Source organism: Rutilus rutilus (genome assembly GCF_951802725.1).
Source record: "Rutilus rutilus genome assembly, chromosome: 15".
In the NCBI taxonomy this organism is placed as follows: Eukaryota; Metazoa; Chordata; class Actinopteri; order Cypriniformes; family Leuciscidae; genus Rutilus; species Rutilus rutilus.
In genome coordinates, this window is record NC_140220.1 from 11690969 (window position 1) to 11718922 (window position 27954).

The following is a 27954-nucleotide window of genomic DNA, read 5'->3' on the forward strand; positions in this document are numbered from 1 at the left end:
ATATAAGGTGTCTGGATGAGCCATATAATTGCCTTTTGTTCTGAAGAAATATGTTGAAGTGATTTTGACTTAACACACATCATTGAGAAACATGGCCGGTCAAGGTACGATCAGCTAAATTATTTTTGGTTCACTGTAACTACGTTTGTCACAAAAATGCTGTAATGCAAGTCATTGTAGTCAATTATCTCTAACCACTTGAGCCTTTAGGTTTTAGATCTTTTATAATGCCAAATATTTTCTGGGTTTGTTTACGATATCTCACTAAAACATTGATCGAATTTAGTGCTCTTACCCTGCAAAAATGCTCACTGTTGAAACTATCAGTTTACATACTTGCATTGAAGACAGAATTCATGCAGTAAATTTTATTATCTTTTCCGAGACTGTGCTAATAAATGTTTGGTTTATCTGATATCTGTTTATATGCTATATATTTATGTGTATGTTTTATTTCTCAGGTACAGGAAAAATATTAAAGTACTTTGCAGGAATCATAATGACGCTCCTGCTGACCCATGAATGTGTTGTGGAAACACTTGATTTCCCAGAAACAAGTATAGATTTAGAGGTAGGGGAAGGTTCTATTTTTTCACTGCGGGAACATAAACACAAATCATGTACTGTATGGAAAAACAACAGATTCCTATCTTTTTAAGATTAACTTGCTATAATATAGTTTTCACTAATAATTATATATATTTTAACCATTAAAAGCACATTTTAAATGTTTAACATGTTTAAAAATTTTCAATTGGCCCAAATGAAATTCTGTAAATTATAATTGATTTATTTTAGTTCAGATTTAGTTTTATTTTGTGTTAGTTTTTATTTATTTCTAGCTAATAATTTTAGTACTTCAACCTAAACTTGTGTCAGATTATTGCCACGGCAACATTTCTAGTGTCCGTTTAGTTTGTTTTTCAACTAATTAATATTTGATTTTATTTCATTTAGTTAATGTTATTAACCGTGCCATGATCGCATGATCAACTCGCATGCTAAAAGTTTATATATAAATAGATAAATGTATTTTTGTGTTGTTTTTATTTTTACAGTTTAGCTACATTGATGGGCAACTGCATCATAGATTACCAAGAAGCGCAGGTCGGATTCACTGTTTTGTCCTCTTCTTACACACTGTTATAATAGTTGTTTGATGTTATTTATATAAGAATCAAGACACATTACCTTAATATGCTTTGTTATTTTTGTCTGGGATTTTGTCTGTCAATGGTTTTGTCTTGTCCTTTTATTCAAGAGGCCTCCTTATGACCGCATGATGATTAAAATCTCATTCATTTTCTCATGTATAGAGCTATTGGAGTTCATTGTGGTTGTGGAAGTGAATGCATCCCAAGCTGTGGTGATTGAACAGATCAGAGCGTCATTGGCCTCCATGACATTCCCTCTTCAGTTGGACAACAGTACTGAAATTACTGCTGCGAACATCACAACAGGTGAGCCTGTTAAACCGGTCATCAAAAGCTATTTACGTAATTCTTACTGCTTAATTTTCATCTTTAATGTTGTGCAAACATTCTGTTATAACCAGTTCTGTTATATTTACATTAGTGTGCCAGCCAATTGTGACCGAATACCAGTGTGTATGTGAAGATGGTTATGCATGGACATACAACAACTGCAAGACGTATGAGGCCTGTGATGACATCAGTTTGGGCTCATGTGGATGTATCAGTGGTATTCCGAGTGATGGAGAGATGTGTGTGCTGGAGAGTGGTAAGAATCATGACCAAACAAGCCAACTGCAAATTTACTCTTAAAAAGCTGTATTAATGTTTGTTAAAAATGCTACAGTAAAAAAAATGTTAAATGGTATACTGTAAGGTACCTTAACATATACAGTAAAAAGTATGATATTTATATCTTTATATAAATATATAATATATAATTATATTTGCATATAATTTAGTGAAAATCTATATTTTATTTAACAAGACAATATACTGTGTGCATGTTTACGTTAAATATATTTTTAAGTAAAAAATTGAGTCACCTTATCATTTATGGTGAAAAGCAATTTAAGAATGTTCCCAAAAGTCCCTGTGTCATGCATCATTTCAATATAATTTTTTTAAATAGTTCTGATCAATTATGTAAACCTTGATAGTGTTATGGTGGTTTTTAAGGTAAAAAAATAGACTAAATAAAAAAAATTACTGTAGGTTGTACATTAACATATCAGTTAACAAAATGTACAAATATATACTGTGAAATATATGGACACCAAAATGCCTCTCATGATGCTTAGAAAGTTTTAAAGTGAAATTGCACAGTCGCTAGTTTAAGTTTTGTGCTTTAAATTGAACAAAGAAATGTAGTCTATTAACATCTGTTGGAACTACTTTAGATTTATTATTATTATTTTTTTTTTTTTATGTATTACACATTGCTATTGATAATATAATTAATTACATAATCATGTATATTGTAATAAAACATACAAAGTACAATAATATGCTTGTTGTCTCTGTCACAGAAATTCCCTTCACAGACTTATTGTTTGAAATTGAGATGGAATCATCAAGCATCTCTGTGATCGATGAGATGAGGAGATATTTTCAGAACATCACATTTCCACTTAAGTTAGATGAGCTGGTTGAAGTATTAGATGTGGACATCACGACAGGTTAAGAATATCACATGACCTTCATGAGCTTCTGAACACAAACGTTCTGATCTGTTAAAAATGACCATATGTTTACGTTTTATTCTTTCTTAGTGTGCAATTTCAATGACAGTGGATACAAGTGTGTATGTGAGGATCAGTATTTCTGGCCGTGTGAAAAGTGCACAGAATATGGGAGCTGTGATGACATCACTAACAACACATGCAGCTGCATCAATGATATTCCAAGTGATAGACAGTTCTGTCAACCAGTCAACGAGATAACAAGTAAAATAGTTTTACACATTTCTGTTTGCAATCTCACAGAAGACCTCAGTTATTGTTACAGATTATTTCTAATCCATTCTCATCCTTTTCTTGGAAGATAACACTGCATGTGTGCAACCATCAACAGGTACGTAAAAACATATGACACATTTACATCCCAAAGTACATATAAATGCTGCATTTTCATGAATATTGGAAGAGAAGAGTGAATATTCCTAACTCTTTTTATCTTTCCTACACTCATTCCAGTTCCAGCTGAATATCTAACTGAAATTCAGATAGATGCCGAGAATACTTCCATCATTGATCAGCTGATGAGCTATTTGATGTCTTTCAGTTTGCCCTACAAAATCAGTGACAGCACTAACATCACAGAAATCAACATAACTACTGGTATGAGCTCTGTCTCTGCTTTGACTTGTACTTTATACATCATATATACTGCTATAAATGAATGATAAACTTGTTGATTCTGCTTTCCAGTGTGTTCATTGAACCAAACTCAGTATCAGTGTAAATGTGAGGGTCTTTTTGTTTGGCCAAATGACACGTGTCACTCATATGAGGCCTGTGATGACATCATTGATGGTTCATGTACATGTATCAATGCCCTTCCAGTGGATGGACAGTTCTGCCAGTTAAAAGAAGGTGAGCCATTACATTCATAAATCTGAAAAACAACAGAACAACAAAATATAACTTTTTATATTTGACATTTGACTTGTAGCAACCCAATGCAATTAAATATCATGGACAGTGATTTCACACTTTTAATTTAAGCACACTTTTAATCTTAAACTTAATTGGTTATCTTTTCTTTATATCTGGTATACCGATAATTGTAACTATTTTAGTGAGTCTCTAAAGAAAAGTTTCCAACAACAGTTTTTTTAATGAAGTGTTTCTCGACTTGAAAAAAAACAAATACAATGTTATAACCAAAAACATATATGAAAATGAATTCATTAATAAAATATTGGTAATGGATATAATGTGTTTTTTTTATATTGGTAGTCAAATGATCATTTCATATTCAAGCAGAAATCACATACAAATTTAATCAGAATCGGCTGATCTCCATTGCAGAGTAAGAACTTTCATAAAAATACAGCAACACAACAACATTCCAAAAGCAGGCCGTGGCATCAAGAAAAACCTGTTTTTGACAGTGAGGGTACATAGTTTTACTTTTGTTCTGCTATACTTGCTTCTGTTCTTTTTTTTTTTTTTTTTAGCACCACCTTCTAACTACGAGATTGACATTGATGTGAGATTCTTTGACTTGTTCCTGGTGAACTACTTAAGAAGTCTAATCAGGAACATCAGCCTGCCTCTCATTCTGAGCAACAGCATAAATATCACAGATGTTGACGTGACTACTGGTGAGAGCAGAAAGCTTTGTTACGTCAGTGTTTGCACAAATATTAGTAATTTTAATACGATTAGTTTTATATTTCTTATCAGGTATGTTAGATAGACTTCATAAAATCATCAAATGTGGGGTATTTTGAGCTGAGACTGTACATTTCCTTCTGCGCCTTGGATATAAACCTGCAAATAAACACAAATTTACTCCCATAATATATTTTTACCTACAAATGCAAAGATTCAGAAATGCTTTCTTGGTTTTACACTTAACACTAATAATTTTAAGTGACTTCTATTGATTGTATGAATATAGCCAAAAAGTTGCCATAATTTCTTTTTTTCACAGTGTGTGGGTTAAATGGAACACAATATGAGTGCAAGTGTGAGGAGCGTCATGTTTGGCCCAATGACACCTGCAGGGCCTATCATGAGTGTGATGAGATTGTGGGAGGCACTTGTGGATGTATTCAAGCTCTCCCTTCAGAGGGTTCGCTTTGCCAGAGAGGTAAGAAATCACATTAGATCACAAATGTACTGATTGTAATTGTAGTAACATGACCAGTATGGTTTTACTCAGTGACACTTGACACATTTGGTGGTTTGGAAACCTGTGTTGAAAATCAAGTTTTTAAAGTTGTTAAATTGTCTATTAAGTGTTCCCTATCGATACGGTTCACTCGTATTGTGTCGCTAGACACTATGGGAAAAACTCATTTTTCTCTGAATATTGAAGCCTTTTATTGAATAATGCAGTGAAACTGCACAAGCCATAATAATAGTGCAGGGATATGCATGAGCTTATTGGCTGAATACAAACCTATGGTGATGTGGCATATCTGCACAAACCAATCGGCACGCATCCCGTTGAATCCAGCGCAGAGCCCGCTAGAATAAGCGGGGCATCTGCCTATATAACTTACATAATTCGTTATCGCCATCGGATTAGACCGCCATAGGATTAGACCGATTCACGAACGCGCCCGAAAACAAGAGGCAGGATTTTTCACACAAACCAATCATATCCAATCATAACCAATCACATCCAATCATAGCACGATGGTAGCGTTGCCTCCTCTCACGTGATTTTCCACCAATTCATTCTCAATTACCCCCCACCAAATCCACTGCATGCTTTAGGGCAGGGGTGTCAAACTCATTTTCACAGAGGGCCTCTTCAGCATTATGGCTGCCCTCAAAGGGCCGGTTGTAACTGTAAGACTTTTAAAATGTTAATATATTGTCTCTTTATTTGATTACTTAAGTTACAAATATTGTATATGCATTTGCAGGGGTGTTTCTAGGTTTTAAAAACATCAGGGGATGAGCCCGAAACATCAGGGGCTGGGTAATAATGATTTGATACAGAGAATAATGTATATTGTATATAAGCAGGGGCAAACTGGCTCAAAAATTCAGCCTAGGCACTGTAGCCACACCAGCACACAGTCATGCGTATTCAAATGTGAGGTAGTTAGGGGGTTCGGGGACATGCTCCCCGATAAAATTTGGATTTCTCGGACCTACATATGTGCATTTTAAGGTGTTTAAAGGCCAAACAATTTGGATAACAATAGCTTTAAAAGCATGTCAGTGGGCAGCAGCATAAATTATTTGTCAAGATAACAGATTCTTAAAAATGAAAATGAGGATAAATGTTGCAATGAATGATCCACACTACAAAATCGAAATGCAGAATGTTTCTGCTTATTGTTGACAATACACAATCACATATTCCAAACAGGAATGGCCTTAAATGAGAAATCTTTCAAGAATTATTTTGCATAGATGTTACATTTCAATCAAAAACCAGTGCAATCTTTGTGTGTCCAGAGGCAAATGAGCAATTTATATTAGCATTAAAGATTGGTTTCAGCAACTTGTTTCTTTCCTGAGTTAATCAATGTTTTTGGCACTAATCAGTTTAAAGTTCAATTGTTCACTCATAAAGACAGTCACTTGTCGCCACCTACTGGTTTAATGATGCAAGTGGCGCAAACACAGACAAGCGGAGTGATACAAATGGTGAAAAGGCTAATACTGGTACCTATATTAAAATAATATAAAATATCAATATTATTCTTCAATCAGTTCTATGCAGCAGAATCAGATTTAACAGATTTTTTTTTTTTTTGACCAAATGTCAAAATAAAGTAGGCTATTCCTACAAAGCTATTTTTATCAGTGTATGAGCAGAGCAGGGAGAGGACCAGTGAACGAGAGGATCGTGATTCGTGTAATTTTACCAGTGTTGCCCAGCATGGCTATACACACCATGTTACAGCACAGTAGTGCTATTGCAAAAAGAAACAAGTCCAGAGAAATTTCATGTCGGCACGTTTTTTTTTTTAGCGGACTTTGCCTTTCCGGTGAGCGTGAGCAGAGCTCGCAACACAAACACACACACACACACGGAGGTTGCTTGCGGAACATTGAGCAGAACGCGCTGTGAACACGGAGCGGAGAGCACAGCGCACACACACAGCGGAACGCGCTTCGAAGTTATATGCATCTTCGGAAGCGGACTCGCACGCAAAGTCATAAAACATGCTGAGCCAGAGTCAAACCATCGCCGAATACGGAGGGGCGCGGCGGCTTTTTAGTATCTTTCGGCCAAAAACCGAAAATTTTCGCCAGCCTAAATTTCGTTGCATCCCTAATTTTAAGACACCCATATGCTCTCGCGGGCCATATAAAATAATGTGGCGGGCCGGAATAGGCCTGCGGGCCTTGAGTTTGACACATGTGCTTTAGGGGGTCTGTTAAAACTCAATGGGCTCAGGGGAGGCAAGAGAAATGCAGCGTCCCGCTGTAACTTTATCCACTGGTGTCGCTGTTGGACAGTGTTACTTTTGAAATACTAGTTATTTATACACTTTTTAATGTAATATTTTGTAATATATGTGTGGTTTTATTATTGTAATATAGATTCTTTTCTTTTGCAATTTTTTGAGGAGGTACTGCCTCCCTTGCCTTCTCTGGAGAAACACCTCTATTTTATTTTATTTGCTCAACATGCTAATGAGAGGCTGTCAATCAAAAAATCATTCTGTAGGTGGGATTCATAACACCATTGGCTTATCATTGTAAAAGTACTGTGCTGGACTGATTGCCTGCAAAACAGAACGTTTTCTTCTGATTAAATGCTGGGCCTAAATATATATATATTGTATATATAAAAGCTTTAAAGATTACAATGTAGTTTTGACTTAATACTGATTGGCTGAGCTCTGTCGCAACTTGCGTTACGCAACGTTGCTTGGCAACTGTAAACTGCCATATGCGAACATACCTGAATGTAAGAGTGATATTTCAACACCTAATTCTCTGATAAATGTCAGGTAAAGTGGATATTTTCATTCCAATAAAAACCATTTACAGAATGATGTTAGTCCTTTGAACAGATACAAACAGGTTAGTCAGATGTTCCCTCAAAAACTCAAGCAGCGTAACAAAATTACAAAAAAGGAGATGGCAAAAAGCCAAAGTACACAGAAACCAACAAAAAAGCAACAGTGGTCAGAAAAGTCAGAACGACTCCCCCTGTGGACAAAATCGCAATTGTCTGAAAGAGAACTTTAATCAAATATTGTTTCTACTGGAAGCTGTATCTAAGATTTGGATTTTAGTCAATATATATGCGACAAATGAGCAATTAAGTATTTGCCTAGGGCCTAACAAATGTGAAAAGATCTACTATTGGTGGTTTGAAAATCTTTGATTTTAGCATTAATGCAAAACCATCTCCCTCTTTTCAGACATCAATGAATGTGAAGATGCGGTGTCAGTTTGTGGTCAATACTCAGATTGTATTAACATCATTGGGAGTCACATGTGTTCATGCTGGAGTGGATTTAATACCTCCAATAAAGACAATCCTGTGAGCCGCAACAATTCATGTCAGGGTGAGTATTATCAACTGATTTTGTTTTCTGTTTTTGTCTCATAAAATTGAGTGTACAGAGCTGTTATATCTTTACAGTTTGTGTGAATACTATTGTGAGCTATTATACCTATAATATTTTTCATTTGTTTTTGTCATAGATATAAATGAATGTGTGTTCAGTCCATCTGTATGTGGTCCAAATTCCGACTGTGCAAATCAATTAGGAAGTTACAATTGTTCATGTTTGGATGGATTCACTTCAGCAAACTCAAGTCTCCCCGTTAGCATCAATAACCCATGTACAGGTAAATCATGGAATTTAGTGTGAAAATCATTTTTGAAGTTAACAGCATGTTTTTTTTCCAGCCATTTAATTTTTCAAATTGTATTTAACACAGTTTATTATTTAATGTCTTTGAAAAGTAACGTATAGGTGCACATAATTGACAATTAATATGCATCATCTAATTTTAAAGTTTGGCACCCATACAAAAAAAAAAAAAGATTTACATTTAAAATTAAATCTTCACATTAGCATGAAAGTTCCTGATTGCAGCAATACGTTGTTGTTGTTTTTTCAACTCTTCTTTTCATAAAGACGTGCATGAATGTCTAAAGTCATCAGAGTTTTGTGGTCCAAACTCTCGTTGCACCAACTCAATTGGGAGTTACAACTGTTCCTGCTTGAGTGGGTTTACTGTAACAAATATGAATCAACCAATCAGCATCAGTAACCCATGCAATGGTAAGCAATTGTGAAGTTTGATTGATTTGATATCAGTTTTGATATCAGTTTTGATATCAGTTGATGACAGTTGAACCAAACCTGTCTGTCACGTGACAAATCTTGGTCTTTGAGAACCAAGTTTTGACAAATGGTGTTGCAGGGTATCAGTCATAATTTCTGGATTTTTTTCTACAGTGACTCTACCTTTGACTGAATATCTGATTGAAATTCAGATAAATAGTGTGGATAGTAGCGTCACTGATCAGCTGAGGACCCTTCTGATGTCTTTTAATTTGCCCTACATAATCAGTGACAGCACTAACATTACAGAAATCAACATAACTACTGGTACGAGCTCTGTCTCTGCTTTGTAATCTTAAATAGCTAAGAATAAACTCTATACATCATGAATACTGACATAAATTATTTAATGTTTGGACTCTTCTTGTGCTTTTCAGTGTGTTCATTGAATCAAACGCAGTATCAGTGTAAATGTGAGGGTCTGTTTGTTTGGCCAAATGACACGTGTCACTCATACGAGGCCTGTGATGTCATCACTGATGGATCATGTACATGTATCAATGCCCTTCCAGTGGATGGACAGTTCTGTCAAGGTGAGACACTGGTGTCAATCTACAACATCAGTTTCATCCCTTTAATTAATTTGATCTGGTTTTCTTGCTTTTATGTTCCTGCATTTTGCTACTAGGATTGACAGACTGATTATGTGCTTGTTTTTGATTGCAAATAACTCTATTAACAACACATTAATGTTCTTTTAAATTTTACACCACAGGCTACAAAGGTCATTTAAAAAAAATATATATATATATATATATTTGTAGTTATTTTAAGAATTGAATTACTTGGACTAATTGTTCGGCTCAACCTGCTTCTGTTTTTTTTTTGTTTTTTTTGCAGTACTGCCTTCTAACTACATGGTTGACATTGATGTGAGATTCTTTGACTTGTTCCTGGTGAACTACTTACGAAATCTCATCAGAAATATCAGCCTGCCTTTGAGTCTGAGCAACAGCATAAATATCACAGATATCGACATGACTACTGGTGAGAGCTGAATGTTTTATCATGTCACATACTAAGATGAGTTCAGTATTAGGACAAATTGACAGTTTGAACACAGATTAATAAATCCTATTGTATTACAGTGTGTGGGTTAAATGGAACACAATATGAGTGCAAGTGTGAGGAGCGTCATGTTTGGCCCAATGACACCTGCAGGGCCTATCATGAGTGTGATGAGATTGTGGGAGGCACTTGTGGATGTATTCAAGCTCTCCCTTCAGAGGGTTCGCTTTGCCAGAGAGGTAAGAAATCACATTAGATCACAAATGTACTGATTGTAATTGTAGTAACATGACCAGTATAGTTTTACTCAGTGACACTTGACACGTTTTGGTGGTTTAGAAATCTTAACATTATTGCAATAGCTTCTCACTCTTTTGTTTTTTTTTCCAGACATCAATGAATGTGAAGATGCAGTGTCAGTTTGTGGTCACTACTCAGATTGTATTAATATCATTGGGAGTCACATGTGTTCATGCTGGAGTGGATTTAATACCTCCAATAAAGACAGTCCTGTGAGCCGCAACAATTCATGTCAGGGTGAGTATTATCAACTGATTTTGTTTTCTGTTTTTGTCTCATAAAATTGAGAGTACAGAGCTGTTCCCTTTCAAGGGAACTCGAGCTGCGTCGAGACGCGGTGGGAACGCTCTGCGTGATTGCGTCGTGAAGCACGTGTATAATCAGTCCAATGGAAAGACGAGACGTCATAGGCGGGTGACGTCATCGACCAGGAAGCTATAAAGCACCCCTGAAAACAGACCGCGACAGCTTCTGTGCCTTCAGCAAGCGATCTGTGTATTCTGTCCTTGTCATATTTATTGTTGTCTGTCAAGTTGCAATATATATATATATTATGGCAAAAGAGAGCAAGCAAGCATTGTGTTGTTCCCTGCCCGCGTTATATCACGGGTGGGGACACACACTCCAGAGTAAAAGCTTTGTGTTGCTTGTTTGGGAGTGGAGCATGCCAACAGTCAGTTCTCGAGGGGGCTGACTGTGAGCATTGCGAGAAGCTGTCCGTGAGGACGCTCCGCTCCCGCCGGCCGTTCTTCGAGGAGGACGGTTCGGTGCGCGCGCCCCGAGGCGCGGGTCCCGCTGCTGCCGAGGCACGGCGTCGACGCGCATCTTGGGGATCGCAAATGGTTCTTACAAACACCTGTTAGATCCAGTGTTTTATCTCGGGGAGAAGCACGCTCTGCGGTTTCTCCTCCCCGGGATGAGGCATTCATCCTGCGATTTCCAGTTCCGAGGAATTGGTATCGTTAGTGTGTTTTAAAAAAAAAAAAGAGAAAAAGAAAATAAGGCAGATGTTTTTGAGTTTTAATAATAAATAAATAAATAAATAAGTGAGCTCATAACTCTGTTGAATAAAGAGGAGCTTATAAAGGAGGTTTTATCCTGTGCTGTTGCTAAGTTAAATATTTCTGGCCAGCCAAACATATATGAGAGGGAAAACTCTACATCTCAGCCTCCTCGTCGGGGAGTGCCGTTTTTTCCCTATCTCCACACTGAGGTGTCGAGATCGTGGAATAAACCGGTTTCTATTTGTGTTTATCCCTAAACTTCTACTATAGTAATGTTATGGGTATAAAGTATCATGGTATGACAGTGCCTCGGGTTAAAGAGACGCTTGCGAGCTATCTCTCTCCCGGGTCGTCATCATAACCCCGATGTTACCCACCAGCCATCATAAATATTAGATAAATATTATTAGGTAGCACTGGTAGGTAAAGTATATAAGGACATGGATGAATGCGAGGATGTAACAGCACTGACGCTATTCGAGAATTGCGTAGTGCAACAGATAAACTATACCGGGGAGGGACGGTTTCGAGAAATCGTTTCTTCTCGGCGTCCTCTGGGTGGCGACTCTCTGAGGAGGGTCGCAGCGCTGTCAGTTCGGTTGTTTCCTGCTGGTGGCCACGGAGTGATATATATTTATATGTATATATATATATATATATATATGTATAGTTTTTTCTGATGTAAAGAGAAATTAAAATATGTCTGTTCTTCTGGACGCTCCGCTTTCAAAAAAACGAAGAAATAACTCTTCAGCGGCGTTCCAGAGGTTTCTTCCTCACCGATCTAATGTTCCTGAGACTGCTGGGCGGGAGCAGTCTCAACCTACTAAAGCTCCTCGCAGCATAGAGTGCTGCAAAACAGAGATTCGCCATTCGGGTTCATCCACAATCGAAGGTGACTTGGGTGGCGGTCGCAGTCTAGCCAGTTAGAGATATGCAAGATCTGAGGACTGTTTTATCTCTAAAATATCTTGGAAGAAGAAGCCCTGACGCTGAGGCTGCAGGCTTCTGAGGGTGGTCCCCTCCGGGGTAGGGACGGTTTTGAGAAATCGTTTCTCCTCGGCGCCCTCTGGGGTGCGACTCTCTGAGGAGGGTCGCAATGTTGCCAGTTCGGTTTTCCTGCCGGTTCGCCGTTTCAGGATACCGAGGTGTCAGCATCCCCAAACGATCCTCCGAGGAGGGTCGTAGAGCAGTCAGTTCGGTTTCCCTGTCGGTTCGCCGTTTCAGGGCACTGAGGTGCCTGCTTTTTCCAACGATCCTCCGAGGAGGGTCGTAGGAACAAAGCTAGTTAGAGGTAGGCAAGATCTGAGGACTGTCGTTATCTCTAATAAAACTTAGACTAGAAGTCGTGACGCTGAGGCTATCAGGCTTCTGAAGGTTCCTCCGGGGCAGGGACGGTTTTGAGAAATCGTTTCTCCTCGGCACCCTCTGGGGTGCGACTCTCTGAGGAGGGTCGCAGCGCTGCCAGTTCGGTTGTTCCCTGCCGGTTTTCCGTTCAGGGCACCGAGGTGTCAGCGTCCCCATACGATCCTCCGAGGAGGGGCGTAGAGCGGTCAGTTCGGTTGTTCCCTGCCGGTTCGCCGCTTCAGGGCACCAAAGTGACTGTTCAACCAAATCCAGAGGCCAGTCTTGAGAGACTGGTTCCCCTATTAGAATTTCTGGCAGCGTGGAAACTACTGCCATATATTTCTCAGTGGGTCCTGCACACTATAGAAAAGGGCTTCAGAATTCAGTTTGGTTCTCGTCCGCCCAGATTTCTAGAGGTCCTCCCCACAGTGGTGGACCCCGAGCAGGCTCTGGTTATGGAGCAGGAAGTACTGACACTTCTGCAAAAGGAGCTATAGAAGGGGTTCCTCCTCCCATCAGACAGTCAGGGTTTTACAGCCATTACTTCATTGTTCCGAAAGAGGATGAGGGGTTGCGTCCTATTCTAGACCTGCGTCAATTAAACAACAGGCTTCAGAATCTCAAGTTCAAAGTATGCTTACGCTATATATGATTGTGTCACAGTCTCAGTCCGAGGACTTGTTTGTCACAATAGACTTGAAGGACGTGTACTTCCATGTATCTATCCATCCTCATCACAGGAGGTTCCTGAGGTTTGCTTTCGGGGGCGAAGCATACCAGTATCAGGTTCTTCCCTTCGGCCTAGGTTTATCACCCCGCACCTTTACAAAATGTGTGGATGCAGCTCTGGCTCCTCTGAGACTCCAGGGCATTCACGTATTGAATTATCTCGACAATTGGTTGATTTTAGCTCAGTCCGAGCAGATGGCAGTTCGGCATCGAGATGTCGTTCTGTCTCTATTAAAGAGGTTGGGGTTGTGGCTCAACGCCAAGAAGAGTGTGCTCCTCCCAGCTCAGAGGACCACTTTTCCGGGTGTTTTATCTCACAGCCATAAAGGGGGTAAAACTAGGCCAGTCACTCACTGTGAAACAGTTTCAGAGACTGTTGGGGCTCATGGCAGCTGCGTCCAACGTATCTCTTTTGGCCTTCTGTACATGAGACCTCTGCAGTGGTGGCTCAGGACCAAGGGGTTTTCTCCGAGGGGAAATCCGTTTCGCATGATCAAGGTCACGCGGCGATGCCTTCGTGCCTTGGTCATGTGGAAGAAACCTTGGTTCCTCGCCCAGGGCCCAGTGCTGGGGGCTTCTTATCGACGCGTATGCTTTCGACGGATGCTTCCCTCACGGGATGGGGGGCGGTCATGAGTGGCCGCTCGGCGAAAGGTCTTTGGGACCATCAACATTCTTGGCACATAAATCGGCTAGAAATGATGGCAGTATTTCGAGCTCTCAAATACTTCCTGCCAGACCTGAGAGGTCACCATGTGCTTGTCCTTCTGGACAACGCACTGATGGTCTCGTATTTCAGAGCAGATATCCTGTTGAGGCAGGGGCTGAGGCCCGGGGAATGGAGACTTCACCCCGAGGTGGTGGAGCTCCTTTGGGAGAACTTCGGTCAAGACTCAAGTCTACTTTTCGCATCGTTTTATACAACGCATTCCTCTACGTGGTTCTCCCTGACGCGTCCAGCTCTGCTTGAACTGGATGCAACGTATTAGGTGTGGTTGAGGCTTCACCTGTACGCATTTCCCGATATCTTTGCTCCCGGGAGTTACACTCATCTAGAGTTATGGATACTGTGGGCTCGGTCTCTGAGGGGGCCCAGCTCATAGATTCAGGTCTCTCGACTGAGGTCTTGGAGACCATTCTCCAGTCTAGAGCTCCCTCCACGAGAAGACTGAATATGCATTGAAATGGAAACTGTTCTCTGCCTGGTGCGGAGAACGCCTTCTGAATCTTGCTATCTGCCCTATGGTACAGTACTTGATTTCTGCAATGAATGTTTCTTTGCTGGGTTATCTCTGAGGAGAGATCCTTATTTCATCTTCTCCGTGGTACATGAGGCTGAGGCCTGCACGTACTTGGATTTGCACCTGGTATGGTGGTAGTCTTTCCTCACCCCTTGCCGGGTTGTATTCCTAGGTCCCTATTAAATTTGTGGGTCTTTTGTGCTGCAGGCCTTCTGTCCTCCACCTTAATACCCCAGATCAGGAAAAACTTAATCTGTTATGCCCTGTCCTTTGGATGCTTATGTCCACAGAGCTCCCTGTGGCGTATATATAAGAGCAATTATTTGTTTGCTTCGGGTTACCTAAGTTGGGTTGCCCTGCATCTAAACAGATAATGAGCAAGTGAGTAGTTGAGGCTATCTCACTTGCTTATGAAGCGGCTGGACAGCCTTCACCTTTGGCTGTCCCGGCCCATTCTACCAGGAGTATGGCGGCCTCTAAGGCTTTATTATCAGGAGTTTCACTCTATGACATCTGTAATGCGGCAGGCTGGTCCTCACCGCATACATTTGTTAGATTTATAACTTGGACCTAGGCTCCACTCCAGGGTCTAGGGTGCTTGTTTCCTAGTGTGCGCATGGTCTTCATACAGAACAGGCATTTGTCATATGGCGTCGTGGGTATAGGGTTCCCACCGCGTCTCGACGCAGCTCGAGTTCCCTTGAAAGGGAACGTCTCAGGTTACGTATGTAACCCTGGTTCCCTGAGAGGGAACGAGACGCTGCGTCGCCTTGCCATACTCCCTGCATGCCTGTGATCGACTTGCTTCGGCTTTTCAGAAGCTGTCGCGGTCTGTTTTCAGGGGTGCTTTATAGCTTCCTGGTCGATGACGTCACCCGCCTATGACGTCTCGTCTTTCCATTGGACTGATTATACACGTGCTTCACGACGCAATCACGCAGAGCGTTCCCACCGCGTCTCGACGCAGCGTCTCGTTCCCTCTCAGGGAACCAGGGTTACATACGTAACCTGAGACGTTATATCTTTACAGTTTGTGTGAATACTAGTGCGAGTTTTAGCTGTTCCTGTTTGAGGTGTAACATCACCGAACAAATAATTATTTTTTCTTTTTTACCATCTTGGAATTATAATATCAATACTTTTGTTTAAATACCAGAAGTCTTTCATGTCTTTAGACTTTTTACCTCATTTAATACTGTAAACGTAATAGTTTTAATTATTTTATTTTTTTCTCCATAGATATAGATGAATGTCTGGTCAGTCCATCTGTATGTGGTCCAGATTCCAACTGCACAAATGAAATAGGAAGTTACAATTGCTCATGTTCGGATGGATTCACTGCAACAAATTCAAGTCTCACCATCAGCATCAATAACACATGTAGAGGTAAATCCTATAATCGCATTTATACAGAGTCTAATGTTTGGAAAATAACCTAGTTTTTTAGACTTAATTTTTTGCAATAAAATCATATTTAACACTGTTTGTTGTTTAATTAACAATTGGAAGCAATTAGGTGTTTTTTTAACTGTTGCATACTACATTTTATTCGTCCTCTATTTATACTTACCAAAACATAAGAAAACATAGATTTGCATTAAAGTGACATTCATATTTCAGTGTTCCTATAACAACAATACCTATTTTCATATCGTCTTGTAATATAGATGTTAATGAATGTCTAAAGTCATCAGAGTTCTGTGGTCCAAACTCTCGTTGCACCAACTCAATTGGGAGTTACAACTGTTCCTGCTTGAGTGGGTTTACTGTACCAAATATGAATCAACCAATCAGCATCAGTAACCCATGCAATGGTGAGCATGTAGAAAATATACTTCATGATGTATTTGATTTATATTGTAAGTAAATTTGACAGAAATATCAATTCAATCTATTATATGGTTTGGTGTGTGTTTCTGTCGTTTCTGTTTTCAGCCATGATAAAAGCTGCTTAAATACATAATCAAGTTGTTTTAAAAAAAACTGTTATATGAAATCCTATTGGTCTGAAAAAAAAAAATCATTGTCTGTTAATAATTTTATTTTGTGAACTTTGATTATTGTATTTGTAGGTAAAAGGGATTATCATGATTTCTTTTTTTTATCTTTTTTCTACAGTGACTCTACCTTTGACTGAATATCTGATTGAAATTCAGATCAATAGTGTGGATAGTAGCGTCACTGATCAGCTGAGGACCCTTCTGATGTCTTTTAATTTGCCCTACATAATCAGTGACAGCACTAACATTACAGAAATCAACATAACTACTGGTACGAGCTCTGTCTCTGCTTTGTAATCTTAAATAGCTAAGAATAAACTCTATACATCATGAATACTGACATAAATTATTTAATGTTTGGACTCTTCTTGTGCTTTTCAGTGTGTTCATTGAATCAAACGCAGTATCAGTGTAAATGTGAGGGTCTGTTTGTTTGGCCAAATGACACGTGTCACTCATACGAGGCCTGTGATGTCATCACTGATGGATCATGTACATGTATCAATGCCCTTCCAGTGGATGGACAGTTCTGTCAAGGTGAGACACTGGCGTCAATCTACAACAACATCAGTTTCATCCCTTTAATTTTTTTGTTCTGGTTGTTTTTCTGCTTTGATTTTACTGCATTTTGCTACTGGTATTTCAGACTGATTATGTGCTTGTGCATTATTATTATTATTATTATATGTATTATTAATATTTTCTTTTTCTTGCAAATAACTGTAAGACACATGGTCTATTATATGGAGTTTTTGTCATAAAAATATTAACATCACATTACACAACAACTCAACCTACTTTGTTTGTTCTTGCAGTACTGCCTTCTAACTACATGGTTGACATTGATGTGAGATTCTTTGACTTGTTCCTGGTGAACTACTTACGAAATCTCATCAGAAATATCAGCCTGCCTTTGAGTCTGAGCAACAGCATAAATATCACAGATATCGACATGACTACTGGTGAGAGCTGAATGTTTTATCATGTCACATACTAAGATGAGTTCAGTATTAGGACAAATTGACAGTTTGAACACAGATTAATAAATCCTATTGTATTACAGTGTGTGGGTTAAATGGAACACAATATGAGTGCAAGTGTGAGGAGCGTCATGTTTGGCCCAATGACACCTGCAGGGCCTATCATGAGTGTGATGAGATTGTGGGAGGCACTTGTGGATGTATTCAAGCTCTCCCTTCAGAGGGTTCGCTTTGCCAGAGAGGTAAGAAATCACATTAGATCACAAATGTACAGATTGCAATTGAAGTAACTAGGGATGCACCGAATATTCGGCCACCGAACATTTTCGGCCGAAAATGGCCCAAAAGTGCATTTTCGGTTTTCGGCCGAAAGACTTTTATCACCGAAACAATACGGCCGAAATGTCGTGATGACGCAAACAGCAGACACCGCGACCTGCACGTGCTTGTCTGAAGCAACATTACATATCTGCGGTGTGGACGTATTTAAATATATCTAAGAGTGACCCACGGACAGCGATTTTCAAAACACAGACATCCCAAGTCTTCCGGAAGTTCCGGGAGTCTCCCGCGTATTGATACCGGCTCCCTAATGCCCGCAAATTAGTTTAAATCTCCCGGAATCGCGAGCGAGCATGAGCGCGCATACGTAGCGCGCGCGGCAGAGAGAGGGAGCGAGAGACCTTTGCGTGTGTGTGCAGAGCAGCCGTCATTTCTCAGAGGTTTACCTGAGCTGTTTATGGTTTTTGCAACTCACGTCCATGAGCATATAACTGCAGATATTATTTTGGGCTATGGCAGTATTGACCTAAATGCACTTTGTTTTTATGAGAGAACATTTCATTTTTAAACCTTTCTCCAGGCCAGTAGGCTTTTACATTATTATTTAATGTACACATGAGTGGGGTCAAGTTAAACATTTAATTTTATACTTTGCAAATGCTAAATAAATATTTGCATAAAATTTTAATGGATTTATTCTTTGAAACTTTAATATTAATTTATGCAATTGCAATGCCTTGATTTTAGTAAACTTAGTACACAGTCATAGCCATAAATGCAATGGTACTAACAATAATTGGCATAATTTCTTTCGGTGTTTCGGTTTTCGGTTTTCGGCCTTGGTTTCCTCTTTTTCAGTTTTCGGTTTCGGCCAAGAATTTTCATTTCGGTGCATCCCTAGAAGTAACATGACCAGTATGGTTTTACTCAGTGACACTTGACACGTTAGGTGGTTTGGAAACCTATGTTGAAAATCAAGTTTTTAAAGTTGTTAAATTGTCTATTGAGTGTTCCCTATCGATCTATCGTGTCTATCGATACGGTTCACTCGTATTGTGGCACTAGACACTATGGGAAAAACTCCTTTTTCTCTGAATATTGAAGCCTTTTATTGAATCACGCAGTGAAACTGCACAAGCCATAATAATAGTGCTGGGATCTGCATGAGCTTATTGGCTGAGCAGTGTAAACTGCACAAACCAATGGTGATGCGGCATATCTGCCCGAACCAATCGGCACGCATCCCGCTGAATCCAGCGCAGAGCCCGCTAGAATAAGCGGGGCATCTGCCTATATAACTTACCCGTCTCGCCATAGGATTAGACCGATTCACGAATGCGCCCGAAAACAAGAGGCAGGATTTTTCACACAAACGAATCATATCCAATCAGGGGTGATTCTAGGATTTTTTCAACTGGGGGGCACAAGAGGGGCCACAATTAATACAGTGGGGCCAATCTTATGTTGTGTTTATATGTAAAACTGTAGATATCCAAATAATTTAAAGTTCAGCAAGCTTTAAAATCAGCAATAAACAGTGATACCTTATTTTCTTTTAATTGCATTTATTCACTGCTGTAAATAAGAAGAGTTAAATTAAATTAAATAATCCAATCTGTGAATAGAGTACAACTCACTAAAATAATAAATCTTAACATTAGGTTAAATAAACTTAACACAAATCCTCACAACCTTATACATGGGCAAAAATAAATAAATAGAACAGCATTATTTATACTCATGCATAAGTATATTATTCATATAATAAATACACAATTAATTAATATACCTTTATTAATTAAATACAATAATAACTTGTATCTACATCCTATTAAATTTGCATAGCAGCAGTTGCAGTAAATTTGCATTGATGAATAGACAAAAAATATAAATATGCGCAATATCATATATCCACTTTCTGTTAGATAGCTACTTTTTCAAAAGGGTGCCTTTAGTTTAACTATAAATTATATGAATCTTATAAAAAACTGTTTAAAATAGCTTAATTAGTCCAGTGTTATTTTAGTATTATTTATTTATATATAGGCTGTTATACATTTGAGTAATATTTTATTTACATTGCTATTTATATTTATGTTTTTTATTTGAGAATGTATCTGGAAGTCATGACTTTTTGTCACTAACTTCTGTGAATTCTATCTTTATAGAAAACATATACATTACACACTAAATTTAATTTGAGACTCATATTGTTCACTTTGCTTGACACAGAATTCAAGAAATTAGCCAGATTGTGCCACACAGCATTACAAAACTACAAGATATTTGAAGAAAAATACCATCTATTTTATGTTTCAGACAGCAAGAAAACTCAACGTCAAATATCTTAAGAGACAGTTACATACCATGTCCGGGTTGCAAATAGTGCATACACCATAATTATTTTTATGACGGCGCCACTGCTTCCTTGGCTTGCAGTTTGTAAATTAGCTAATGTCGCAATCATTTTTTATAGATTTTTTGAAGTTTAATTACAATTCTTATAAAGTCATTATCGAGTCATGCGGTACGACACTGGTTTAATTTAGAGTATTCACTCTCTCAAGTCAAAGTCAAGTATTTTATTAATTTATTAGAAATCTTTAAATTCACGTGCAGTCACGCAACTCAAGACATCCACTCCACCTCTGATATTTACAGCTTTCAAAGTGTTGAACGTGAGATTAACATCATACGATTTGATTCGGCATCTCGCTTGCAATATCACTTGTGTATTGACCAAAAACAAAAAAAATCACAGCACAGGAAAACGTACTCGGTTACTAACGTAACCTCGGTTCTCTCTAGAAGAGGGAACAAGTACTGTGTAAGTATCTTACGCTAGGGGAAAATCTCTTTTCCGCGAGATATTGAAGCCAAAAATTATCCTTAAATTTATAATAATGTAAAACGCGTTGCGGCAGCATGCAGACATAGGCAAGACAGCTCGCGTGCCTATTGGCTGACCTGCGGCAACTGCAGCAGCCTATCGAGAGAGGCCTCTCTTCGCGCCCACTGCGTCACGTCCCGCCGAAACAGGCGTGGCTTAGGCCTATAAATACTGCTCGACAGGCTGATATAATCTGGTTTTTCATCGCCGAAGCGAACCAGAGCATGTTGCGTGCACGGCTAAGATACGCAGTACTCATTCCCTCTTCTAGAGAGAACCGAGGTTATGTTAGTAACCGAGTACGTTCTCTTACGAGAGGTCTCTCGTACTGCGTAAGTATCTTACGCTAGGGGAACTCAATGTAAAATGCCGTGCGTGCTGAGATCCAACACCTCATATAGTGCACGATCACCAGGGAACTCACAGAGAGTCCGGGAAAAAAGGGGCTAGAACAGCATTTTTTCCCAGATTTAGTAGCATCCTATAAGGCGCAAATTACATTAATAGTATTCCATACAGACAGGGCGAAAAACTCGGCCTGAACTGATGAATATTGTGGGTCTTACACACTGCCCATAGAGTTATTCAGTCGATCAGCGAGCAGCGCTCAGCAGTTTCAGTATTCTGAGCCGATAGCATCAGAACAGACAATACTGATTTATTAGACCGACAGCAGCTTAGCCTGTAAGGCGGAAACCTCTAGGTTATAAAACCTTATAAATGTAGACGGGGAGGCCCAGCCTGCCGCCATACATATATCTTGCAAGGCAATCCCACTGGACCAGGCCCACGACGAGGCCATGCCTCTTGTGGAGTGCACTCTGACACCTAACGGGCATTGCAGGCCCTTAGAAGTGTAAGCCAGCGCTATAGCATCAACTATCCATCTGGATAGACTGTTTTGATGCAGCTAGTCCCTTAGAACGTCCGCTGAACGAAACAAAGAGCTGCTCCGTCTGTCTGAAGACAGTCGAGCGAGACACATAAGCCCTTAATGCCCTGACCGGGCAAAGGAAGCTCGCGTCCTTCTCCTCATTAGAGACCGGCAGGACCGACAGGGAAATCACCTGTGCCCTAAACGGTGTGTTGAGGGATTTTGGAACGTATCCGTGCCTTGGTTTGAGTATGACTTTCAAGTCATTTGGCCCAAATTCCATACACGTCGCGCTCACTGAGAGCGCTTGTAAGTCCCCTATGCGCTTCACTGAAGCGAGAGCCAGAAGAAACACTGTCTTGAAAGACAAGTGTTTAATATCTATCGTTTGGATTGGCTCGAATGGGGCACCTTTCATGGCTTCCAAAACCGTAGAAAGGTCCCACACGGGGACTGAAGGAGGTCTAGGAGGATTCAGCCTCTTAGCTCCCTTAACCCTCTGGGGTCTGAGCTGTTTTCTGGGCCCTGGAGGTGTTCTGACATGCTCTGACATTTGTGCTTATTTCTGTTACTTGTGACATTTTCATGGCTAAAGTCTAATTACACTGTATTCAGCACAAACTCTGCTACAATAATATATCAGCAGCATGTGTGTAAAAGTTTGTAGTTTTGAGATAATGACATTTATGCGTGGTTTGTAAAAAAAAAAAAAAAAAAATTCTCACTGAAATAAGGTCATGAAACCCATACTGATTATTTCTTCACAAGACTTTTGAAAATTGTATGACGTAGCCTAGAATATTTGCTCTACAACTATGTGAAAATCACCCTGACTGCTCATTCAGATAAGACAATATATTGATTTAAAATTTTTACGACGTGTTTTGTGCGACAAAGCTTTATGCGGGAGTTCATTAATATGTAAGCTTTTCACACCTGAGAAAGACAAAGACCCTCCCCTAACGGCCCTATTATGAGCTATCAGGCCCTATCATTCTGAGCAACCTTGCACAAAGAATGAGGAGATTTAAAAAAGAATGGCTTTTAGATTGTTTGATTTATTTACAACAAAACATAATCCAAAGATACACAACAAATGACAAAAAAGCACTCATTGAAACCAATGATCCAAAGACAGAGACCTTTGTGCCATTCCTAAAAACATTGTACATACCTTTCATTTCCAAGGTGTTTGATTTTCACTTTACCAGGTTCATGCACAGAGACTCATGTGAATGTTGAAGTCAACAGGACTCAGTGGCATCTGGGCCCTGAAAAAAAAAAAAAAGTGAACATACTGATATCAAGAGAAAGGCCTGCACGATTTTGGGAATACATTTTAGATTTTTCTGGTTAAAATTGCTTTTTAAAATTCACAGAATACACACACACACACACAAATGTTTCCAACAATATATAATATAATGAACACCAGGTTTGTTGTGCCTTGTAGGCATAGGCTATGCACAGTGCTGCATAAAATAATAATAACAATAACCATAGCAGCCTATAAATCTTCCAAAATATTTCAGTAACAACTAAGCTAGAGAAAAATATATTGATTATCATGTTACTTCAAATGTTTCCATTCGTTATGATGATATGAAATGAGATAATAGTAAAAACATGAAGCTGTTTGGTGCATTTTGCTTTTCGAATGTATAAAATATGATACATTGAAACGCGATCGCGATCCAAAATATGATACATTCAAACGCGATCGCGCTCAAATATAAAACATTATGGTTACCATATACATATCTACATTTGAGCAGATACCCACAAACACAGTAACAGTAAACACGGGTCTAAATATTATAATATTCACCATATATCTAGCAACAGTTCAACTGCAATGTGAAATTTATGCAACAATAACAAACTAATATGTAAGAATTTCTTACCTTACATCTTTCTTGTCTTCAAATCGCGTTCTTCTTCTTCTGAGGTAATTCCAATGTAAGCTCACGGCGCATCTTTCAAACTCGACGAAAAGCAGAGACTTGTGAAGTGTTTTGGTGTTTTGTTTTTGAGGTAATGAGCGCGTTCGCGTTCCATGTGGAGATTTGCATGTGAATCTCTTTTGCGCGAGTGGGCGTGTTCAAATTAAAAATAATTAGGAAGCGTTTGAGAAGCTGGACATCTTGTTGGTTTTATACAAATTACTTAAACAGAGAATATTTGTTTTCAGTTTGAATCCGATCATTTAAAAGTACACACTTAAATGTTTAAAAAGGTATATGGCTCATAAATGTGTGACAAGTATTCGCTGAGTTTTGTTTCAGTTTATAGACGTGCTCAAGAAAAAAAAGTTCACCGCGACGGAGAGGCAGAACGCACTCCCTGTTTATTTTCTTTATTTTACAAAAGCACAATGTTTTGATTTGATTGTAAGTGGACACATACAAAAGTAGAAATATCACAGATTCTTTTTTTATATTTCTTTTTTCTGTATGACCATAAATGACGGAGTAATTTAAGTTTATAGTTCTACAATGTGAAGAAAATCCAGCAAAACGCGGGGCACGTTTGCCGACCTCAGAGGGTTAAGGAAGCGGATGACTAAATCGTTCCTTCCAAGTGACTGGCCGAGCACCGGTTTAGTAAACGCTGCGATGGCCGCCACGTAAACCTTGAGCGTGGATGGGGTCCTGCCCTTATCCAGCAGCTCTTGTAGGAAGGAGAGAACTTCCGTCACCCCACAGTCTGGGGGTGATATGCCACGAGCTGTGCACCAGCTAGAGAACACCAGCCATTTTGAGGAATAGAGCCGTCTGGTAGACGGGGCCCTAGCCTGCGTGATCGTGTTTAACACTCCCACCTAGAGATGCACCGATTGATCGGCTGGTGACCGGAATTGGCCGATTTTCACGTGATCGGCCATGACCGGCCGGTCAGTCTGACATATGCCGATTTTATGCCGGTCAAATGCACATGTAGGAAACCTCGTGAATTACGGCCGTTTCGTGAGCAGCGAACGCATTCTGGCTGAGAGGGGAGCGTTCCATGACTTAGCGACTTCTTCATGAAGCTCAGGAAGAAAAGGCGCGGGTCTAGAAGTTGGTGAAGCGCGGTCCCCTTGCCGGTGGGGGCCATCCAGCCGGTTGTGCGCAGGCTGCTCAGGCGTTGAGCACTCTAGGCCGAGGCTTGCCGCGGCCTGTGTGAGTAGACACATCAGCTCTGCTTCGATGCTGGCTCTTTTTCCAGACGGCTCGCGAGCAGAGGGCGCGAGATCCACAGAGCTCGCCCAATCCTCACTGCCCTACGCCAGGATAGAGCAGGTATCATCCCCCACAGACGCAGCTTCTTCGTCGATATCCACGACGGAAGCGGCGGCAGATGGCGGCCGCTGTCCATCAGGAAAAGACTCTAGCGAAGCGGGTGAAGCAGGCGGGTGAACCGGCGAGCTTTTGCGGGTTGGGGGAGGTTCCGGGACCTGTTGAGCACGGCGCTTTTTATGGCGCGGTACCGCGGCGGGCGGAGGTGCAGTCTCAGAGAAGGATGCCAGGCGAGTCCTCAGAGTCACCATAGGCAGTAGCTCGCAGTGAGGGCAGCCGCCATCAGCGAGCGCGAGAGCTGCGTGATCCTCACCCAGGCAGGAAACGCAGATCACGTGGCGATCCCCGTCGCTGAGTGGGGCTCGAAACGAGCCACAGGAAAGGGGCATCTTGAAAAAGACGCCCGGCTCTTTTAGTGCAATGAGAGTGTGTGTCGCGGCGGCGAACACACACACACACACACACACACACACACACACACACACACAAAACACAGTAGCAGAGAAAAGGATATAACACCGGATAGCGCAGCAGGAACAGCGACTGAAGACAGCGCGGCCAGCGGCTTCAGGTGCAGTGGCTCGTCCCGCTGAAAAGGCTTTCTCAGATGGCGCGGCTTCTTTCTCTCCAGATCCAGTGATGCGTGAGCTTCGCTGAAGAGATGAAAAATCAGATTCTATCAGCCTGTCGAGCTGTATTTATAGGCCTAAGCCACGCCTGTTTCGGCCTCTCTCGATAGGCTGCTGCAGTTGCCGCAGGTCAGCCAATAGGCACCCGAGCTGTCTTGCCTATGTCTGCATGCTGCCGCAACGCGTTTTACATTATTACAAAATTAAGGATCATTTTTGGCTTCAATATCTCGCGGAAAAGAGATTTTCCCCTAGCGTAAGATACTTACGCAGTACGAGAGAGCTCTCGTAAGAGAACCCTGATTGTGTTATTATGTATTACATTAATTCAGCCACAGAGCATTGTAATGACATCAAACCTGGTCTGTCCTAACACTGGAAGATGGTACCAAAATCTTGCTAACTCGCTAATTAAAAATAAGCTCAACTTACCATGTGTTTTTTTTTTTTTTTTTTTGGAAAACAGAAGCTCGCTATTCTTAGCCCGGTTTTTGAGAAGCATCGCAGAATTGTTAATTATTCAAATGCAAGCCGAAATATGTCATTTGAATTTTTGAGTGACAGACAAGTAGAAGGGTGGGGGCACCTTGGGGGGCCAATCAGTTTTCAGGAGGGGCCAGTGCCCCCATGGCCCCTCCCCTGTCTACGCCACTGTATCCAATCATAACCAATCATATCCAATCATAGCACGATGGTAGCATCGCCTCCTCTCACGTGATTTTCCACCCATTCATTCTCAATTACCCCCCACCAAATCCACTGCATGCTTTAGGGGGTCTATTAAAACTCAATGGGCTCAGGGGAGGCAAGAGAAACGCAGCGTCCCGCTGTAACTTTATCCACTGGTGTCACTGTTGGACAGTGTTACTTTTGAAAAACTAATTATTAATACACTTTTTAATGTAATATTTTGTAATATATGTGTGGTTTTATTATTGTAATATGGATTATTTTCTCTTGCAATTTTTTGAGGGGGTACTGCCTCCCTTGCCTTCTCTGGAGAAACACCTCTATTTTATTTTATTTGCTCAACATGCTAATGAGAGGCTGTCAATCAAAAATCATTCTGTAGGTGGGATTCATAACACCATTGGCTTATCATTGTAAAAGTACTGTGCTGGACTGATTGCCTGCAAAACTGAACGTTTTCTTCTGATTAAATGCTGCGCCTAAATATATATATTGTATATATAAAAGTTTTAAAGATTACAATGTAGTTTTGACTTAATACTGATTGGCTGAGCTCTGTCGCAACTTGCGTTACGCAACGTTGCTTGGCAACTGTAAACTGCCATATGCGAACATACCTGAATGTGAGACTGTTATTTCAACACCTAATTCTCTGATAAATGTCAGGTAAAGTGGATATTTTCATTCCAATAAAAACCATTTACAGAATGATGTTAGTCCTTTGAACAGATACAAACAGGTTAGTCAGATGTTCCCTCAAAAACTCAAGCAGCGTAACAAAATTACAAAAAAGGAGATGGCAAAAAGCCAAAGTACACAGAAACCAACAAAAAAGCAACAGTGGTCAGAAAAGTCAGAACGACTCCCCCTGTGGACAAAATCGCAGTTGTCTGAAAGAGAACTTTAATCAAATATTGTTTCTACTGGAAGCTGTATCTAAGATTTGGATTTTAGTCAATATATGTGACAAACGAGCAATTAAGTATTTGCCTATGGCCTAACAAATCTGAAAAGATCTACTATTGGTGGTTTGAAAATCTTTGATTTTAGCATTAATGCAAAACCATCTCCCTCTTTTCAGACATCAATGAATGTGAAGATGCAGTGTCAGTTTGTGGTCAATACTCAGATTGTATTAACATCATTGGGAGTCACATGTGTTCATGCTGGAGTGGATTTAATACCTCCAATAAAGACAGTCTTGTGAGCCGCAACAATTCATGTCAGGGTGAGTATTATCAACTGATTTTGTTTTCTGTTTTAGTCTCATAAAATTGAGTTGTACAGAGCTGTTATATCTTTACAGTTTTTGTGAATACTAGTCTGAGCTATACCTATATTATTTTTCATTTGTTTTTGTCATAGATATAAATGAATGTGTGTTCAGTCCATCTGTATGTGGTCCAAATTCCGTCTGTGCAAATCAATTAGGAAGTTACAATTGTTCATGTTTGAATGGATTCACTTCAGCAAACTCAAGTCTCCCCGTTAGCATCAATAACCCATGTACAGGTAAATCATGGAATTTAGTGTGCAAATCATTTTTGAAGTTAACAGCATGTTTTTTTTTCCAGCCATTTCATTTTTTCAAATTGTACTTAACACAGTTTATTATTTAATGTCTTTGAAAAGTAACGTATAGGTGCACATAATTGACAATTAATATGCATCATCTAATTTTAAAGTTTGGCACCCATAAAAAAAAAAGAAAAAGATTTACATTTAA

The 27954-nt window shown here is 39.9% G+C and overlaps 2 protein-coding genes across 2 annotated transcripts; both read left to right on the forward strand.

Annotated features, from left to right (window-relative positions):
* On the forward strand, positions 1–8913 carry LOC311304715 (uncharacterized protein). The gene is made up of 14 exons (XM_084431905.1): positions 1–104; positions 462–571; positions 1059–1107; positions 1317–1460; positions 1576–1740; positions 2501–2650; positions 2744–2917; positions 3015–3044; positions 3167–3310; positions 3401–3565; positions 4153–4299; positions 4632–4790; positions 8041–8187; positions 8327–8913. The coding sequence occupies exons 1-14, from the start codon at positions 92–94 to the stop codon at positions 8494–8496; spliced, it is 1767 nt and encodes a 588-aa protein (XP_084288031.1). The 5' UTR covers positions 1–91; the 3' UTR covers positions 8497–8913.
* Positions 8877–27925, forward strand: LOC311304445 (uncharacterized protein; the record flags this gene model as incomplete). Its single annotated transcript, XM_084431438.1, has 14 exons — positions 8877–8913; positions 9091–9243; positions 9354–9509; positions 9817–9963; positions 10065–10223; positions 10375–10521; positions 15845–15991; positions 16273–16419; positions 16724–16876; positions 16987–17142; positions 17421–17567; positions 17669–17827; positions 27310–27456; positions 27594–27925. The coding sequence occupies 14 exons, from the start codon at positions 8877–8879 to the stop codon at positions 27845–27847; spliced, it is 2109 nt and encodes a 702-aa protein (XP_084287564.1). The 3' UTR covers positions 27848–27925.
* Between the last annotated feature and the right edge of the window lie 29 nt (positions 27926–27954).